This window comes from Bombina bombina, chromosome 10 (assembly GCF_027579735.1).
Source record: "Bombina bombina isolate aBomBom1 chromosome 10, aBomBom1.pri, whole genome shotgun sequence".
NCBI classification, from domain to species: Eukaryota; Metazoa; Chordata; class Amphibia; order Anura; family Bombinatoridae; genus Bombina; species Bombina bombina.
This window is the reverse complement of record NC_069508.1, coordinates 174,467,323-174,487,649: the sequence shown is the minus strand read 5'-3', so window position 1 is coordinate 174,487,649 and position 20,327 is coordinate 174,467,323. Positions and strand designations below refer to the sequence as shown.

At 42.4% G+C, this 20,327-nt stretch overlaps 1 protein-coding gene across 3 annotated transcripts in view; it reads right to left on the bottom strand.

Annotated features, from left to right (window-relative positions):
- EFCAB14 (EF-hand calcium binding domain 14) overlaps positions 1 to 20,327 on the bottom strand; it is a 70,086-nt gene that overhangs the window by 35,292 nt on the left and 14,467 nt on the right. For all 3 annotated transcript variants that reach the window (XM_053693520.1, XM_053693519.1, XM_053693518.1), the window contains exon 4: positions 1,997 to 2,095. In XM_053693520.1, coding sequence (XP_053549495.1) covers positions 1,997 to 2,095 — 99 coding nt within the window. The remainder of the gene's footprint in view (positions 1 to 1,996; positions 2,096 to 20,327) is intronic.

Here is a 20,327-nt window from a genome sequence, read left to right as displayed (position 1 = left end):
TGTACAACGCTGGGCGTTCAGGCGACACACACACACACTGTACAACGCTGGGCGTTCAGGCGACACACACACACACTGTACAACGCTGGGCGTTCAGGCGACACACACACACTGTACAACGCTGGGCGTTCAGGCGACACACACACACACTGTACAACGCTGGGCGTTCACGCGACACACACACACACTGTACAACACTAGGCGTTCACGCCACACACACACTGTACAACACTAGGCGTTCACGCCACACACACTGTACAACACTAGGCGTTCACGCCACACACACACACACTGTACAACACTAGGCGTTCACGCCACACACACACACACTGTACAACACTAGGCGTTCACGCCACACACACACACTGTACAACACTAGGCGTTCACGCCACACACACTGTACAACACTAGGCGTTCACGCCACACACACTGTACAACACTAGGCGTTCACGCCACACACACTGTACAACACTAGGCGTTCACGCCACACACACTGTACAACACTAGGCGTTCACGCCACACACACTGTACAACACTAGGCGTTCACGCCACACACACTGTACAACACTAGGCGTTCACGCCACACACACTGTACAACACTAGGCGTTCACGCCACACACACTGTACAACACTAGGCGTTCACGCCACACACACTGTACAACACTAGGCGTTCACGCCACACACACTGTACAACACTAGGCGTTCACGCCACACACACTGTACAACACTAGGCGTTCACGCCACACACACTGTACAACACTAGGCGTTCACGCCACACACACTGTACAACACTAGGCGTTCACGCCACACACACTGTACAACACTAGGCGTTCACGCCACACACACTGTACAACACTAGGCGTTCACGCCACACACACTGTACAACACTAGGCGTTCACGCCACACACACTGTACAACACTAGGCGTTCACGCCACACACACTGTACAACACTAGGCGTTCACGCCACACACACTGTACAACACTAGGCGTTCACGCCACACACACTGTACAACACTAGGCGTTCACGCCACACACACTGTACAACACTAGGCGTTCACGCCACACACACTGTACAACACTAGGCGTTCACGCCACACACACTGTACAACACTAGGCGTTCACGCCACACACACTGTACAACACTAGGCGTTCACGCCACACACACTGTACAACACTAGGCGTTCACGTCACACACACTGTACAACACTAGGCGTTCACGTCACACACACTGTACAACACTAGGCGTTCACGTCACACACACTGTACAACACTAGGCGTTCACGTCACACACACTGTACAACACTAGGCGTTCACGTCACACACACTGTACAACACTAGGCGTTCACGTCACACACACTGTACAACACTAGGCGTTCACGTCACACACACTGTACAACACTAGGCGTTCACGCCACACACACTGTACAACACTAGGCGTTCACGCCACACACACTGTACAACACTAGGCGTTCACGCCACACACACTGTACAACACTAGGCGTTCACGCCACACACACTGTACAACACTAGGCGTTCACGCCACACACACACACTGTACAACACTAGGCGTTCACGCCACACACACACACTGTAACAACACTAGGCGTTCACGTGACACACACTGTACAACACTAGGCGTTCACGTGACACACACTGTACAACACTAGGCGTTCACGTGACACACACTGTACAACACTAGGCATTCACTAATCAGTACACACTGAAATAACAGAAGATCTAAGTGTGCAATTCTCACAAAAGTGCACAATGCAAGATGACGAATTGCACAGCAGGATGGTACAATGTGACAGATCTCACATGCACACTAAAGTTACAGAATTAGATCTAGCACAATATGATTATTGCAGAATGGCACCACAACCACATGGTCACTACAAGACATAAGGATTCCCAAAGCATTTAAGCAATTCAGCTGTTACACAATGGGTTTCCTTTCAGAGCCCTATTTGAAGGCCTCCCAGTGGGGTCACTTACCTTCTGGAGTTCTTCTACAGTGTTAGGGAGACTGATCAGGTCCGATGCGGACTTTATGTTGGCTTTCAGGATGTTCACAGCAGCTGTTAGAGCAGCAATCTAACGTAAGGTAGGAAAATACACAACCATAAGAAAAAACGTAAAGGATGTTGCAAATAGTTTTTAAGGAAATGTAATGAGCATACAATACACAGCTCCTTATAGTTGCTTTTCAAAGGTTTGTGTTACATTTTCTGCATACAATGTTTTTTATATATTATTTTTACAATAAAACAGTAAAACATCTGACAGCTCTCTCCTCAAAATGTGGAGTTAAAACAGTTAAAATCAGCAATGCATTACTGGGAGTTAGATGAGCATGTATGGTAACCAAATGGCAGGAGGCATGTGTGTGTGTGTAGCAACCCCAATCATCAGATAGCGATAAGTAGTTTTTCAGCCCTTTGCAGAGGTTAAACACAGTTATATGTAAGCATCAGAGCAATAATACAAAGCTAAGTACGTTTATCCCCTGACAATACAGCACTGGGAGCTAGCTGGGGATTTGCTACTACACACACACACACACACCTAGTCACTGGCTCAACGTGTGTAAAATGCATAGTTAAACACATAGTTACTGTATATGCAAGAGGCAATACTAAAATGCTCTAAGTCTAACACAGAGCTTTTTAATAATGTACTTTATGACCATTTTTATCTTCTTATTGGGAGTCATATATCCCAAAATGTAATGTTTACAATGATGTATCAGTCTTCTGCAATTCTATAAAATGTTACACTCTCACATCCAATCACCACACACTAGCATGCAACAATGTCTTCAATCTAAATCTAAGATTCAACAGTGCGCCATCTGTTGGTTAAAATATGCAAAGCATAACGCCATCTATTGGCTGTTACACATTCCAAAACTAATAAATAGGGCCATCTATTGATTGTCCATTTTCAATACCAGGAGCAGCAATGTGATTTATCAAATGTAAATAAATAAGTAGTAGAAGCACACACACACATATACATATATATATATATATATATATATATATATATATATATATATATATATATATATACACACACATACATAATGTCCCTTCTTCTCCGTTCACCCCCCCTCTCAGGCCACCTCTTTACCTACAGGTCCTCAGACAGTAACAGGTCCTCACAACCAGGGGAAGCGGAGTGGCCAGAATGCAGGTCCTTACACTCTGCACCAAGGCCCATAGTTTAGAAAATAAAAAAGTCCTTATTTCAACTGGGACCAGCCCCTAAGAACTTTTACACTTAGCTTAGTAAGTGTACAGGTAACAATCATGAAACAAATCTGGGGAACATATGTCAACATATATCAGCTCACTGTGCCACACTAGGTCCCTATGGATGGTTCAACCAATAGATGGGCACTGTGCCACACAAGGTCCCTATGGATGGTTCAACCAATAGATGGGCACTGTGCCACACAAGGTCCCTATGGATGGTTCAACCAATAGATGGCACTGTGCCACACAAGGTCCCTACGGATGGTTCAACCAATAGATAGCGCTGTGCCACACTTGGTCACTATGGATGGTTCAACCAATAGATGGCGCTGTGCCACACTAGGTCCCTATGGATGGTTCAACCAATAGATGGCGCTGTGCAGCACATGGTCGCTGTGTATGTTTCAACCAATAGATGGCGCTGTGAAACACATGGTCCCTGTGTATGTTTCAACCGCACTGTGCCACACTAGGTCCCTATAAATGGTTCAACCAATAGATGACGCTGTGCAGAACATGGTCGCTGTGCCACACAAGCTCCATATGAATGGTTCAACCAAAAGATGGCGCTGTGTCACACAAGGTTCCTATGTATGTTTCAACCAATAGATAGCGCTGTTAAACACATGGTCCCTGTGTTTGTTTCAACCAATAGATGGCGCTGTGCCACACAAGGTCCATATGAATGGTTCAACCAAAAGATGGCACTGTGTGACACAAGGTTCCTATGTATGTTTCAACCAATAGATAGCGCTGTTAAACACATGGTCCCTGTGTTTGTTTCAACCAATAGATGGCGCTGTGCCACACAAGGTCCATATGAATGGTTCAACCAAAAGATGGCACTGTGTGACACAAGGTTCCTATGTATGTTTCAACCAATAGATAGCGCTGTTAAACACATGGTCCCTGTGTTTGTTTCAACCAATAGATGGCGCTGTGCCACACAAGGTCCATATGAATGGTTCAACCAAAAGATGGCACTGTGTGACACAAGGTTCCTATGTATGTTTCAACCAATAGATGGCACTGTGCCACACTTGGTCCCTATGGATGGTTAAACCAATAGATGGCGCTGTGCAGCACATGGTCGCTGTGTATGTTTCAACCAATAGATGGCACTGTGCTACACAAGGTCCACGTGTATGTTTCAACCAATAGATGGCGATGTGCCACACAAGGTCCATATGAATGGTTCAACCAAAAGATGGCAGGTCACACAAGGTTCCTATGTATGTTTCAACCAATAGATGGCACTGTGCAGCATATGGTCGCTGTGTATGTTTCAACCAATAGATAGCGCTGTTAAACACATGGTCCCTGTGTTTGTTTCAACCAATAGATGGCGCTGTGCCACACAAGGTCCATATGAATGGTTCAACCAAAAGATGGCACTGTGTGACACAAGGTTCCTATGTATGTTTCAACCAATAGATGGCACTGTGCCACACTTGGTCCCTATGGATGGTTAAACCAATAGATGGCGCTGTGCAGCACATGGTCGCTGTGTATGTTTCAACCAATAGATGGCGCTGTGAAACACATGGTCCCTGTGTATGTTTCAACCAACAGATGGCACTGTGCAACACATGGTTCCTATGGATGGTTCAACCAATAGATGGCGCTGTACAGCACAGTCGCTGTGTATGTTTCAACCAATAGATGGCGCTGTGAAACACATGGTCCCTGTGTATGTTTTAACTGCACTGTGCCACACTAGGTCCCTATGGATGGATCAACCAATAGATGGCACTGTGCAGCACATGGTCGCTGTGTATGTTTCAACCAATAGATGGCGCTGTGAAACACATGATCCCTGTGTATGTTTCAACCAACAGATGGCACTGTGCCACACTAGGTCCCTATGAATGGTTCAACCAATAGATGGCGCTGTGCAGCACATGGTCGCTGTGTATGTTTCAACCAACAGATGGCACTGTGCCACACTAGGTCCCTATGGATGGTTCAACCAATACATGGCACTGTACAAAACATGGTCCCTATGGATGATTCAACCAATCAATGGCGCTGTGCAACACAAGGTACCTATGGATGGTTCAACCAATAGATGGCACTATGCCACACAACTCTACGTGTATTTTTTAACCAATAGATGGTGCTGTGCCACACAAGCTCCATATGAATGGTTCAACCAAAAGATGGCGCTGTGTCACACAAGGTTCCTATGTATGTTTCAACCAATAGATGGCACTATGCCACACAAGTCCACGTGTATTTTTTAACCAATAGATGGCGATGTGCCACACAAGGTCCATATGAATGGTTCAACCAAAAGATGGCGGGTCACACAAGGTTCCTATGTATGTTTCAACCAATAGATGGCACTGTGCAGCATATGGTCGCTGTGTATGTTTCAACCAATAGATAGCGCTGTTAAACACATGGTCCCTGTGTTTGTTTCAAACAATAGATGGTGCTGTGCAACAAGGTCTCTATGGATGGTTCAACCAATAGATGGCGCTGTGCCACACAAGGTCCATATGAATGGTTCAACCAAAAGATGGCACTGTGTCACACAAGGTTCCTATGTATGTTTCAACCAATAGATGGCACTGTGCAACACAAGGTCCCTATGGATGGTTCAACCAATAGATGGCGCTGTGCCACTCAAGGTCCACGTGTATGTTTCAACCAATAGATGGCGCTGTGTCACACAAGGCTCCTATGTATGTTAGATGGCACTGTGCAACACAAGGTCCCTATGGATGGGTCAACCAATAGATGGCACTGTGCCACACAAGGTCCATGTGTATGTTTCAACCAATAGATGGCGCTGTGCAGCACATGGTCCCTGTGTATGTTTCAACCAATAGATGGAGCTGTGCCACACAAGGTCCCTGTATATGTTTCCACCAATAGATGGAGCTGTGCCACACAAGGTCCCTAGGGATGATTCAACCAATAGATGTCGTGGTGCCACACAAGGTCCCTCTGTGTATGTTTCAACCAATAGATGCTGCTATGGCACAAAAGGTCTCCGAGGATCATTGTAGCTCCATCACACGTTCCACCTGTACTTAAAAGGACAGGTCATCCAAAAAATGTCTCCCCTTTAAATTGTTCCCAATGATTCAGTTTACCTGCTGGAGTGTTTTAAATTGTTCACAAGTAGCTCCTTTACCCCTATTTTGGCATTTGAAAACGGCTGTTTTAGCCTGTGTATCCCAACCTATACTGAAAGTTTCTATACTGGAGTATATTCTATTGAATAGCCTAAGTAAACACAGCCAGCAGAAGAGATTACACTCTCAGTGGGGTGCAGGATAATTAAAGAGACATAATACTCATATGCTAAATCACTTGAAACTGATGCAGTATAGCTGTAAAAAGCTGACAGGAAAATATCACCTGAGCATCTCTATGTAAAAAAGGAAGATATTTTACCTCACAATTTCCTCAGCTCAGCAGAGTAAAGTCTGTGTAAAAAGTTATAATTCAGCTGTTGCTCAGCTGCAGGTAAAAACAAAACAAAAAATGAAGAAATAAACAGCAGCCAATCAGCATCAACAGTGCTGAGGTCATGAACTCTTTTACTGTGATCTAATGAGATTTCATTGTAAACTTCCTTACACTGAATAGGGAAATAAGATTAGAGTGCACGTAAGCTTGTTCCTTCCGCTGTCCCGGGACATGCATACTGATTTGCAGCTTAGAAGTCCTTTACAATGGGATATGGCTACTGAGAAACTTTTGAGGTAAAATATCTTTCTTTTTTACATAGAGAAGTTCAGGTGATATTTTCTAGTCAGCTTTTTACAGCTATGCTGCATTACTTTCAAGTGTTTTAACATTTTGGTATTATGGCCCTTTAAGTAACACAATTATCATTTTCCATTGTTCTCTCTAAGTATTGAGCTATGGTTTTCTAGACAAATATCAGATAAATAAGCAAGTCTGTGTACATAAAGTGATAACATAATGAGATCTGATATTACCTGAAGCTCAACCCATTGTAATAGGCTGTGGTTTAAAAGCACAAAACCAGCTAATTTATATACACAAATAAACCTGAAAATGCAATTTTTCATACATTTTATACTCTGCAGCTGGTATAACAAGTCATTGAAAATACATTCATATAAAAACTATTTTACAGTGCACTGTCCCTTTAAACTAGTATGTTTTGTCCTTACTGGTAGACACATTCTCTTGATTCAGATGTGATTTTAAATGACAAATCCCATTGCAAACCCGAGAAATAATTAAATAGGAAGAATGATGATTTAGTTTCCTTTTTAAAAACACCAGCACTGTGACATGTTCCATTGCTAAAGTTTTCATGTTCTGCATTTTCAGGTGCTGATTTTAGGTGTTATGATGATAACCCGCAACAACCAATATATGGCACAGTTTCATGGTAAAGTGTAATGTGCCAATGCATCCAATAGATGGCACTATATGTTTCATGGTAAAGTGTAATGTGCCAATGCATCCAATAGATGGCCCTATATGTTTCATGGTAAAGTGTAATGTGCCAATGCATCCAATAGATGGCCCTATATGTTTCATGGTAAAGTGTAATGTGCCAATGCATCCAATAGATGGCCCTATATGTTTCATGGTAAAGTGTAATGTGCCAATGCATCCAATAGATGGCCCTATATGTTTCAAGGTAAAGTGTAATGTGCCAATGCATCCAATAGATGGCCCTATATGTTTCAAGGTAAAGTGTAATGTGCCAATGCATCCAATAGATGGCCCTATATGTTTCAAGGTAAAGTGTAATGTGCCAATGCATCCAATAGATGGCCCTATATGTTTCAAGGTAAAGTGTAATGTGCCAATGCATCCAATAGATGGCCCTATATGTTTCATGGTAAAGTGTAATGTGCCAATGCATCCAATAGATGGCCCTATATGTTTCATGGTAAAGTGTAATGTGCCAATGCATCCAATAGATGGCGCTTTGCACTGTACAATACAACCAACAGATGGCATGATGTTGAATCTTATGATTAAAAAGGACAAATGTGCTGTCTAACATTTTGGCAACATTGTGTGCCAGTTTTTTGTAAACACAAATGCAGGAAGATCATATCCATTAAAAACTGATACATACTACCTATTCCCCAGAACAGCACAAGAGACCATCTTCACACACAAACACAACAAGCAAATCAATTCATTCTCAACTCTTCTCTCTGCAGTCTACCCAGATTTACGGTACATAAAAAATATATATATAAATGGCCAATAGTATGTGATAAAATCTGGTTTGTCACTTATGGGGGTGGGGGATGAAACATAACAAGCGTGAAGTTGAATAAAAATACTTGAAAAGTATGTGCTTTAAAGTGATGGTGCAAATTGAATTATATGCGACAATAGGCGATTATTAATATTGGCAATAGTGAATCAGTCTTATGAGTCTACCGTAATAAAACTGATAGCATTTTGCAAAAGATTATAAACTCAGTTATAAAACATTCAGTCTTAAAGATTCTTCACCTTTTTGAAGGAATATATAAGCAAAGAGGACATGTAAAATAATAATTCTTGTGAAAAAACACAACACATTGAAAGGAACAACATAAAATAAAAAAATAATTTTTTTTTTTTTACTTTTTGTTATCTTGGGCACAGATTAGAGGCTAAAAGATTACTCTATAATTGCTGCCTGTAGATGCTTTTGCATACTTAAGTATTATGGTGAAAGGCAGAAAAGCTCTAATGAGGCTTGGATATTGCAAAAGCAGAATTTATGCTTACCTGATAAATTACTTTCTCCAACGATGTGTCCGGTCCACGGCGTCATCCATAACTTGTGGGAATATTCTCTTCCCCAACAGGAAATGGCAAAGAGCACAGCAAAAGCTGCCCATATAGTCCCTCCCAGGCTCCGCCCCCCCAGTCGTTCGACCGACGGTTAGGAGAAAAAAAGGAGAAACTATAGGGTGCCGTGGTGACTGTAGTGTATAGAGAAAGAAATTTTTCAAACCTGATTAAAAAACCAGGGCGGGCCGTGGACCGGACACACCGTTGGAGAAAGTAATTTATCAGGTAAGCATAAATTCTGTTTTCTCCAACATTGGTGTGTCCGGTCCACGGCGTCATCCATAACTTGTGGGAACCAATACCAAAGCTTTAGGACACGGATGAAGGGAGGGAGCAAATCAGGTTACCTAAACAAAAGGCACCATGGCTTGCAAAACCTTTCTCCCAAAAATAGCCTCCGAATAAGCAAAAGTATCAAATTTGTAGAATTTGGCAAAAGTGTGCGAAGAAGACCAAGTCGCTGCCTTACATATCTGATCAACAGAAGCCTCGTTCTTGAAGGCCCATGTGGAAGCCACAGCCCTAGTAGAGTGAGCTGTGATTCGTTCAGGAGGCTGCCGTCCGGCAGTCTCATAAGCCAATCGGATGATGCTTTTCAGCCAGAAAGAGAGGTAGCAGTAGCTTTTTGTCCTCTCCTCTTACCAGAATAAACGACAAACAAAGAAGAAGTTTGTCTGAAATCCTTTGTTGCTTCTAAATAGAACTTTAAAGCGCGGACTACATCTAAATTGTGTAACAAACGTTCCTTCTTTGAAACTGGATTTGGACACAAAGAAGGAACAACTATTTCCTGGTTAATGTTCTTGTTGGAAACAACTTTTGGAAGAAAACCAGGTTTGGTACGTAAAACAACCTTATCTGAATGGAACACCAGATAGGGTGGGTCACACTGCAAAGCAGATAATTCAGAAACTCTTCTAGCAGAAGAAATAGCAACCAAAAACAAAACTTTCCAAGATAGTAACTTCATATCTAAGGAATGTAAGGGTTCAAACGGAACCCCTTGAAGAACTGAAAGAACTAAATTTAGACTCCAGGGAGGAGTCAAGGGTCTGTAAACAGGCTTGATTCTAACCAAAGCCTGTACAAAAGCTTGTACATCTGGCACAGCTACCAGTCGTTTGTGTAACAAGACAGATAAAGCAGAAATCTGTCCTTTTAGAGAACTCGCTGACAATCCCTTATCCAAACCTTCTTGGAGAAAGGAGAGGATCCTAGGAATTTTAATCTTACTCCAGGAGAATCCCTTGGATTCACACCAACAGATATATCTTTTCCATATTTTATGGTAAATCTTTCTAGTTACAGGTTTTCTGGCTTGGACCAGAGTATCTATCACTGAATCTGAAAACCCACGCTTGGATAAAATCAAACGTTCAATTTCCAAGCAGTCAGCTGCAGAGAAACTAGATTTGGATGTTCGAATGGACCTTGTACTAGAAGCTCCTGTCTCAAAGGTAGCTTCCATGGTGGAGCCGATGACATATTCACCAGGTCTGCATACCAAGTCCTGCGCGGCCACGCAGGAGCTATCAGAATCACTGAGGCCTTCTCCTGTTTGATCCTGGCTACAAGCCTGGGAAGGAGAGGGAACGGTGGAAACGCATAAGCTAGGTTGAACGACCAAGGCGCCACTAATGCATCCACTAGAGTCGCCTTGGGATCCCTGGATCTGGACCCGTAGCAAGGAACCTTGAAGTTCTGACGAGACGCCATCAGATCCATGTCTGGAATGCCCCATATTTGAGTCAACTGGGCAAACACCTCCGGGTGAAGTTCCCACTCCCCCGGATGGAAAGTCTGACGACTCAGATAATCCGCCTCCCAGTTGTCTACTCCTGGAATGTGAATTGCAGATAGGTGGCAGGAGTGATCCTCCGCCCATTTGATGATTTTGGACACCTCTCTCATCGCCAAGGAACTCCTTGTTCCCCCCTGATGGTTGATGTAAGCTACAGTCGTCATGTTGTCTGACTGGAATCTTATGAATCCGGCCTTCGCTAGTTGAGGCCAAGCCCGGAGAGCATTGAATATCGCTCTCAGTTCCAGGATGTTTATCGGGAGAAGAGACTCTTCCCAAGACCATAGACCCTGAGCTTTCAGGGAATCCCAGACCGCTCCCCAGCCTAATAGACTGGCGTCGGTCGTGACAATGACCCACTCTGGTCTGCGGAAACTCATTCCCTGGGACAGGTGATCCTGGGTCAACCACCAACGGAGTGAGTCTCTGGTCATCTGGTCTACTTGAATCATTGGAGACAAGTCTGTATAGTCCCCATTCCACTGCTTGAGCATGCACAGTTGTAATGGTCTTAGATGAATTCGAGCAAAAGGAACTATGTCCATTGCTGCCATCATCAACCCTACTACTTCCATGCACTGAGCTATGGAAGGCTGCAGAATAGAGTGAAGAACTTGACAAGCGTTTAGAAGCTTTGACTTTCTGACTTCTGTCAGGAAGATCTTCATTTCTAAAGAATCTATTATTGTTCCCAAAAAGGGAACTCTTGTCGACAGAGACAGGGAACTCTTTTCTACGTTCACCTTCCACCCGTGAGATTTGAGAAAGGCTAGAACAATGTCTGTATGAGCCTTTGCTTTGGAAAGAGACAACGCTTGGATTTGAATGTCGTCCAGATAAGGTGCCACTGCAATACCCCTTGGTCTGAGGACCGCTAGAAGGGACCCGAGCACCTTTGTGAAAATCCTTGGAGCAGTGGCTAGTCCGAATGGGAGAGCCACGAACTGGTAATGTTTGTCCAGAAAGGCGAACCTTAGGAACTGATGATGATCTTTGTGGATAGGAATATGTAGATACGCATCCTTTAAATCCACGGTAGTCATAAATTGACCCTCCTGGATTGTAGGTAAAATTGTTCGAATGGTTTCCATTTTGAACGATTGAACTCTGAGAAATTTGTTTAGAATTTTTAAATCCAGAATTGGTCTGAAAGTTCCCTCTTTTTTGGGAACTACAAACAGATTTGAGTAAAACCCCTGACCTTGTTCCACAGATGGAACTGGGTGTATCACTCCCATCTTTAACAGGTCTTCTACACAATGTAAGAATGCCTGTCTCTTTATTTGGTTTGAAGATAAGTGAGACATGTGGAACCTTCCCTTTGGGGGTAGTTCCTTGAATTCTAGAAGATAACCCTGAGAGACTATTTCTAGTGCCCAGGGATCCTGAACATCTCTTGCCCAAGCAAAGAGAGAGAGAGTCTGCCCCCTACTAGATCCTGTCCCGGATCGGGGGCTACCCCTTCATGCTGTTTTGGTAGCAGCAGCAGGCTTCTTGGCCTGTTTACCCTTGTTCCAGCCTTGCATTGGTTTCCAAGCTGGTTTAGTCTGGGAAGCGTTACCCTCTTGTCTTAATGCATTCAAAGTATTGCACCCCAATTTTCAAGCTGTTAACCCTTAAAATGTGGAAACCGGAGCCGTTTACAAATTTTAACCCCCCTACAGTCCCAGCCACAGCCTTTGTTGCGACTTCACCAATCCCAAGGGGGTATAAGATACCAATTGAAGCCTTCTAGGAATGTTTTCAGTGGATACCAGACCCTCACACATGCAGCTGCATGTACTGTACTCAAAAGTAACTGCGCAATAATGGCGCGAAAATGAGGCTCTGCCTACTATAGTGAAAGGCCCTTCCTGGCTGGGAAGGTGTCTTAACAAGTGCCTGGCGCTAAAAACATTCCCCAATATTAAAAAAGTGTGAAATTCACTTCAAACTGCATATAATACTTAAATAAAGCAATCGATTTAGCCCTTAAAAGTGTCCACCAGTTTATAGCCCATAATAAGCCCTTTATTCTGTTTGAGTCTAAGAAAATGGCTTACCGATCCCCATGAGGGAAAAATGACAGCCTTCCAGCATTACACAGTCTAGTTAGAAAAATGGCTAGTCATACCTTGAGCAGAAAAGTCTGCAAACTGTTCCCCCCAACTGAAGTTCTCTCAGCTCAACAGTCCTGTGTGGGAACAGCAATTGAATTTAGTTACTGCTGCTAAAATCATACTCCTCTTTTAAACAGAACTCTTCATCTCTTTCTGTTTCAGAGTAAATAGTACATACCAGCACTATTTTAAAATAACAAACTCTTGATAGAAGAATAAAAAACTACAACTAGACACCACATACTCTTCACAAACTCCGTGGAGATGCTACTTGTTCAGAGCGGCAAAGAGAATGACTGGGGGGGCGGAGCCTGGGAGGGACTATATGGACAGCTTTTGCTGTGCTCTTTGCCATTTCCTGTTGGGGAAGAGAATATTCAAACAAGTTATGGATGACGCCGTGGACCGGACACACCAATGTTGGAGAAATGTTGTTACGATAAAACACATATATACACACACACACACACACACACACACTATATATATATCCACACACACATATACACATATATATATATATATATATATATACACATATACACACACACACACACACATGCAGTATACACACACACACACACACACAATACATACACATTATATATATATATATATATATATATATATATATATATATATATATATATATATATATAAATACATATAGTGATATGCAGTCACTAGAGGCAGGTGAGGCAGGGCTTCACCTCTCATATGGGCAAAAATATATATATTTTTTTATTGGCTTAAAAAAAAAGAAGAAAATTGTAAAAAATTTTCCCCAGCATTTTTTTTTCACAGCTACATGTTGTGCAATGGAGAGGCACAAGCAGGTCTGCCCACCATACACAACATGCTGCGCCACCTACTGGATGAAAGTGGTCAAGATCATTGCATGGCCCATTAACTGCTTATTTGAGGCAGTCCTATTTGGGCTGACCCAATCCAGTGAGAGGCATTAGTAAGTGGAACTTAGGGTTGGGGCTGGATGTTAAATCATATAAAACAAAACTGTCCTGTCCTGTGAACCTGCTAGCTTTGCTAAAGTGAAAAAGAGAGTTCTGTTCTTCCCCTCTAAGTGCAGCGGAATGTTCCACTGTCACTTCCTTACAGAGCAGGAAGAGATGCAGACTCAGAGCAGTGTTTTAGCCACATCTTATTAAAGTAAGTTCTACCTTAGATTTTACTAAAAGGGATTCTCTGTTAGTGAAAATGATAATTTAATGAATGTGGTTTAGTGTTTTTTTTTTTTTTTTAAATTTTATTTATATCCAACAAAGGGTACATACATAACATGTCAGCATCACACCTCGCAGGGTGCGTCACATAAGAAAGTACATAACCATGATAAGAGACAATATAAATTTGCATATGTATAAGGAATCCAGGTGCAATTATAGTTAAGAACATTAATGTTTTCAGCAGAATGGACATGGTCTATATACCTGTACCACAATGTTGGGGTTTTTTGTTTTTAAATTACTAAACTAAACTAACTTAACGAAACTCAAACCCAAACTAAACTAGAAATTAATTTAATTTAAATTTAAATTTAAATGCCCCCTTCACCCATCCAGTATGATAGCCCCTCTGAACTCACTGACATGTTATGGAATGCGGAGCCCATTGGGGTGAACATAGATATTTAGCTCTTATTTAAACTATGATAGGGGGCGCATTTACCTTGCCTGCAATCTGTAATTAAATTTTCATAAAAGTAAAAGTATAGGGGTTGTGAAGGGTGATTCTTCAAAAGCTTCCCTACCACAATGAGAATAGATAAGACAGCTAAGAGCAAAATTAAATGAAACTGAGCACCACAATACCCAAATAGATCTAGGAGTGTGTGTGTTAGCGCCGTAGTGGAGTATGACCTTAACTAAGCAGAGTCCACCTGCTATAGAATACCCAATTCAAGAGATAATTAGATGTATGGCATATTGGTGTAAAAGTTATTTAAAAGTTATTTAACACTCCAAGACAAACAAGCCCACCCTAATAGGAGATGTATGTAGATACCTCTTGAATACAAATAATAGAGACATGTGCACAGAGCGTTTAGCGTAATGAATAATATGAGAATAATTGTTGGAGCAACAAATTGCGGAGACAAACCATTATTTGAGGTTAAAAAAGTGGGTGTCCACTGCTAGGAAATGTTGGAGTGTACAACGGCAGGTAAGTCAGACAGTTATTCCCAAATGCCTCCCTCATCATGCCATATAGTGGGATATACCTCCCAGTGGGTATAGTCAACTTAACATTTTGAGCACCCCCTAAGCCACAATCAATTGGACAGCATTTTGAAGGAAGGTTTTGAGGTAAAAATAGTGCATACACAGAAGTAAGTGGTAGTTCAATATCTGCATTTGTTGGAGTCATTTAGATAATGCAGTGCCAAAACATGTGAAACAGTAAAAAAAAAAAAAAAAAAAACTAGATAGATAATACAAACTGAAGTAACCCATTCGGCAAAACACTCAGTGGCCAGCCTCGTTAGTAGCTTCTCAATGTCTAGAATGCACAGCTTGGAAATTTATATCCTACAGAAAGGGACAACCGCCTCAGAGCCGGCTCACGCTGACCTGGTGTATGATGTCATCCCACACCGTTCCTCGGCAGGACAATCCTGCTCTCCGATTTTAAACCCCGGTGGCCATCTTGTTTCTGCAAATGATCCGAGGTGCGCCAATTAATGTGTAGGTCTATCAGTTGTCCCCTTGTGGAGATGTGCGCCACTATAGAGAGTTCCGTTGCAGGTGTTGGCAATTGCCGGTCAAAGCTGTCCCCTGTGACTGTACAATGTGCGTGAAACCAGAGCTCCGGGGACATGGAGAGCCAGTCCGCTGCTTGCATGGGTAAGTGTGACGGAGCATTAGGTTTTGGAGCTTCCGTAATACTTCTTCGAGCGGGTTTGGGGTCACAGGCATCAGTCTCGTTCAGCAGGGGGAAAATCCAAGGGTTGCAAGTAGGTGCCTCACCATTACATAAATCAGGCTGCAGATCGTCCAACCACACGATACTGCGTGAGGGATCATGTTTTGACTGCTGTTGACACCGCGTGGGCTTATTATCCAGTGAAGAGGTAGTCACTAATATTGGTGCCTTATCCACATCCGTGGGGCAAAATCTTTTAGTCGCCTGTACCAGTTCGTGTAGATTCTTGCAGCTTAGGAGTAACTCCTCAAAAATAGGCAGAAATACTGTGGTTATCTGCGCAACAACGTCCCTTTCTGGTTCCATAGCTCAGTGATCCTTCAAGAACTATAACTTAGTATAATGCCTTCCGGTGAAGAAGTGGGTGTAATGCTTCTATCTGCCAGGGTTTCCCAGACACCTTTTCTGTCAAGGGAGATGCAGATGGCATAGAAGGTTGGCAAAATTACTGTAGTTAGCAGAGATTTTCTTCAGAGCTAGCGGAGCTCACAGCCATCTTCTAAGGCCGCCCACCGGAAGTTAGTGTTTTTTTTTTTTACTCTTTTACAGCAGTTTAAGGATCGTTTTTGTATTTTGTTTACTCAAAATTTACACCCACTAACTTAGCAGCTTGCCTCTGTACTTCACACTAATTTATAGTCTCACTTTATGAACTCTCTGTAGCTCTGCTGTTTTATTACTTAAAAATGCAGTGGTCCCTCTACCCCTTGTGTGTGTGTGTGTCCCTCTCTATCCATCTCTCTCCTTATGTGTTGTTCTCCCCCATGGTTTCTTTCTCTCTCTGTCTCTCTTCCTCCCAACTCTGACTCTCTCATCCCTTATGTGTCTCTCTAACCCTCTGTGTGTGATTGTGTCTCTCTCTCTCTCTCTCTCTAACCCTCTGTGTGTGATTGTCTCTCTCTCTCTCTAACCCTATGTGTGTGATTGTGTGTCTCTCTCTCTCTAACCCTCTGTGTATGATTGTGTGTCTCTCTCTTTCTCTCTCTAACCCTCTGTGTGTGATTGTGTGTCTCTCTCTCTAACCCTCTGTGTGTGATTGTGTGTCTCTCTCTCTAACCCTCTGTGTGTGATTGTGTGTCTCTCTCTCTCTAACCCTCTGTGTGTGATTGTGTGTCTCTCTCTCTCTAACCCTCTGTGTGTGATTGTGTCTCTCTCTCTCTAACCCTCTGTGTGTGATTGTGTCTCTCTCTCTCTAACCCTCTGTGTGTGATTGTGTCTCTCTCTCTAACCCTCTGTGTGTGATTGTGTCTCTCTTTCTCTAACCCTCTGTGTGTGATTGTGTCTCTCTTTCTCTAACCCTCTGTGTGTGATTGTGTCTCTCTTTCTCTCTCTCTAACCCTCTGTGTGTGATTGTGTGTCTCTCTCTCTAACCCTCTGTGTATGATTGTGTCTCTCTCTCTCTAACCCTCTGTGTGTGATTGTGTGTCTCTCTCTCTAACCCTCTGTGTATGATTGTGTCTCTCTCTCTCTAACCCTCTGTGTGTGATTGTGTGTCTCTCTCTCTAACCCTCTGTGTGTGATTGTGTCTCTCTCTCTCTAACCCTCTGTGTGTGATTGTGTCTCTCTCTCTCTAACCCTCTGTGTGTGATTGTGTCTCTCTCTCTCTAACCCTCTGTGTGTGATTGTGTCTCTCTTTCTCTAACCCTCTGTGTGTGATTGTGTCTCTCTTTCTCTCTCTCTAACCCTCTGTGTATGATTGTGTCTCTCTCTAACCCTCTGTGTGTGATTGTGTCTCTCTCTCTCTAACCCTCTGTGTGTGATTGTGTCTCTCTCTCTCTAACCCTCTGTGTGTGATTGTGTCTCTCTCTCTCTAACCCTCTGTGTGTGATTGTGTCTCTCTCTCTCTAACCCTCTGTGTGTGATTGTGTCTCTCTCTCTCTAACCCTCTGTGTGTGATTGTGTCTCTCTCTCTCTAACCCTCTGTGTGTGATTGTGTCTCTCTCTCTCTAACCCTCTGTGTGTCTCTCTCTCTCTAACCCTCTGTGTATGATTGTGTCTCTCTCTCTCTCTCTCTCTCTCTAACCCTCTGTGTATGATTGTGTCTCTCTCTAACCCTCTGTGTGCGATTGTGTCTCTCTCTCTCTCTAACCCTCTGTGTGTGATTGTGTCTCTCTAACCCTCGGTGTGTGATTGTGTCTCTCTCTCTCTCTAACCCTCTGTGTGTGATTGTCTCTCTCTTTCTCTAACCCTCTGTATTTGATTGTGTCTGTCTCTCTTTCTTTCTCTAACCCTCTGTGTGCGATTGTCTCTCTCTCTTTATTTCTCTCTCTAACCCTGTGTGTGAGATTGTGTCTCTCTCTCCCTTTCTCTCGCTCTAACCCTGTGTGTGATTGTGTCTCTCTCTCTCTCTCTAAACCTCTGTGTGTGATTGTGTCGCTCTCTCTCTAACTCTCTGTGTGTGATTGTGTCGCTCTCTCTCTAACCCTCTGTGTCTCTCTCCCCCCGTCTCCCCCCCCCCCCCCAGTGCTTTTCTGTCTACCTTTTATTTATTTAATTAATGAATTGGTAGTGCCATCTGATGGTGTGGCTTTATTTAAAGGGGCGGGGTCAAGCGCCCCACCATCTTTAAATTTCACCAGCCGCCACTGGATCAAGACTTTATATTTACTGAATAATGAAAGAATCTATAAGCATAATTTGCAGCATTAAAGTAAAAAGTATGTTTTAAACATTTTAATGGTCATGGATTTCTAGATCTCATAATCAGAGCAAGCATTGTGTTATCTGGCAAGAGTTTCTGTAACAATCCTTTTAGACTAAAATCAGATGTTTACTTTAAGTTTAAGTTGACCAGTTTTCCAAGACACCATTTAAAGGGACATGAAACCCATATGCAATTTTAAATAACTTTCCAATTTACATCCAATATCTAATTTTCTTCATTCTTTTGATATCCTTTGTTGAAAATCATATCTAAATATGCTCAGTAGCTGCTGATTGGTGGCTGCACATATATACCTCATGTGATTGGCTCACTCATGTGCATTGCTATTTCTTCAACAAAGGATATCTAAAGAATGAAGGTGTATCCTAGCCACTGCCTCACCAGCCTCTGACGTCACCGCACGTCACTGACACACACACACACATATCAAGTCTATGAACTGATCAGTATTAAACCTTCTTGAACCCACCACAGAGACAGCAGATAATTGGATAAAAGTGGGTTATAACTTTAGTACCAGCTTCAGTGCACTTTGTACAAAGTATTTATGGCATATCTTAGTAAGCAGTGTTGCTGTCTATAAAATGCTGTGGTGCTCCTGCATTCTTTAAAGGGACATTAAAGGGATATGAAACCCAATATTTTTTCCTTTAATGATTTAGAGCAGCAATTTTAAGCAACGTTCTAATTAACTCCAATTATCAAATTTTCTTCGTTCTCCAGGGGCCGGACCATTTTTGGTTCAGATCACAGGGTAGCGCTTGCCAATTGGTGGGTACATTTAGCCACCAATCAGCAAGCACTACCCTGGGTACTGAACCAAAAATGGGCTGACCCCTAAGATTACATTCCTGCTTTTCAAATAATGATACCAAGAAAACAAAGAACATTTGATAATAGGAGTAAATTAGAAAGCTGCTTATAATCATGAATGAAAAATAAAATTGGGTTGCATATTCCTTTAAACACAAATTGTAAACTACATGATTATGAACCTTTATGTATAAGAATACTTTTGTAATGAAAACTGCAGCTTTGTTTTGACAAATTAGTATGTTTTATGTTTATTCACTGATTTCCCTGTCCCTCAGAACAAAAGAACCCCTACTAATATTTAGATGAGCACAAATTCTGTGTGCATATGTGCAGACTGAGGTAGCCTGCCCTCTTGTTTACCACTGATTCTACTTAATTACTATTGCAAAGAATGATAAGCTTATCATGATTGTTGATGTAAAAATGATAATCCACCTCCTAAAAGCATGCAACGCCATAGAAGCTTAGGGAGGGAGGAAAAGTAAACAAAAGCTCACATAAATTGCCTAAAAGTATTAACCCAAGCCTCCCTGAGAGAAAGTGAAACAATCTTTGAATGTATTTTACAACAAAAGGTTGCAAAATAAATAAATATTGCAATACATTTTTTACTTGCAATAATGAAACATTTTATGTGTTGTTAATGTCAAGTTGAATTAATGTTCAACTTTTTTTTTTCCTTTGTGTTTTGAAGCTTGGGTAAATATATTTAGACCTGCTAAAGATCTGTGTGTCACATGTCACTGCTTCATGGGAAATGCACGTCATATATACATCCTGTTAGAGGTTTCCAGCAGCACAAACTGCACCAGGTGTCTTTTGGACCTTGTTTAAGATAAAGCAGATTTTGTGTCTGCTATTTAGGCATTGGGACAGCACTCACAAGTTTCTGACACAGTCTAAAAGGCATGCAGTGACACGTGACAAAAGTCTTGCAGGTAAAGGTCACTGT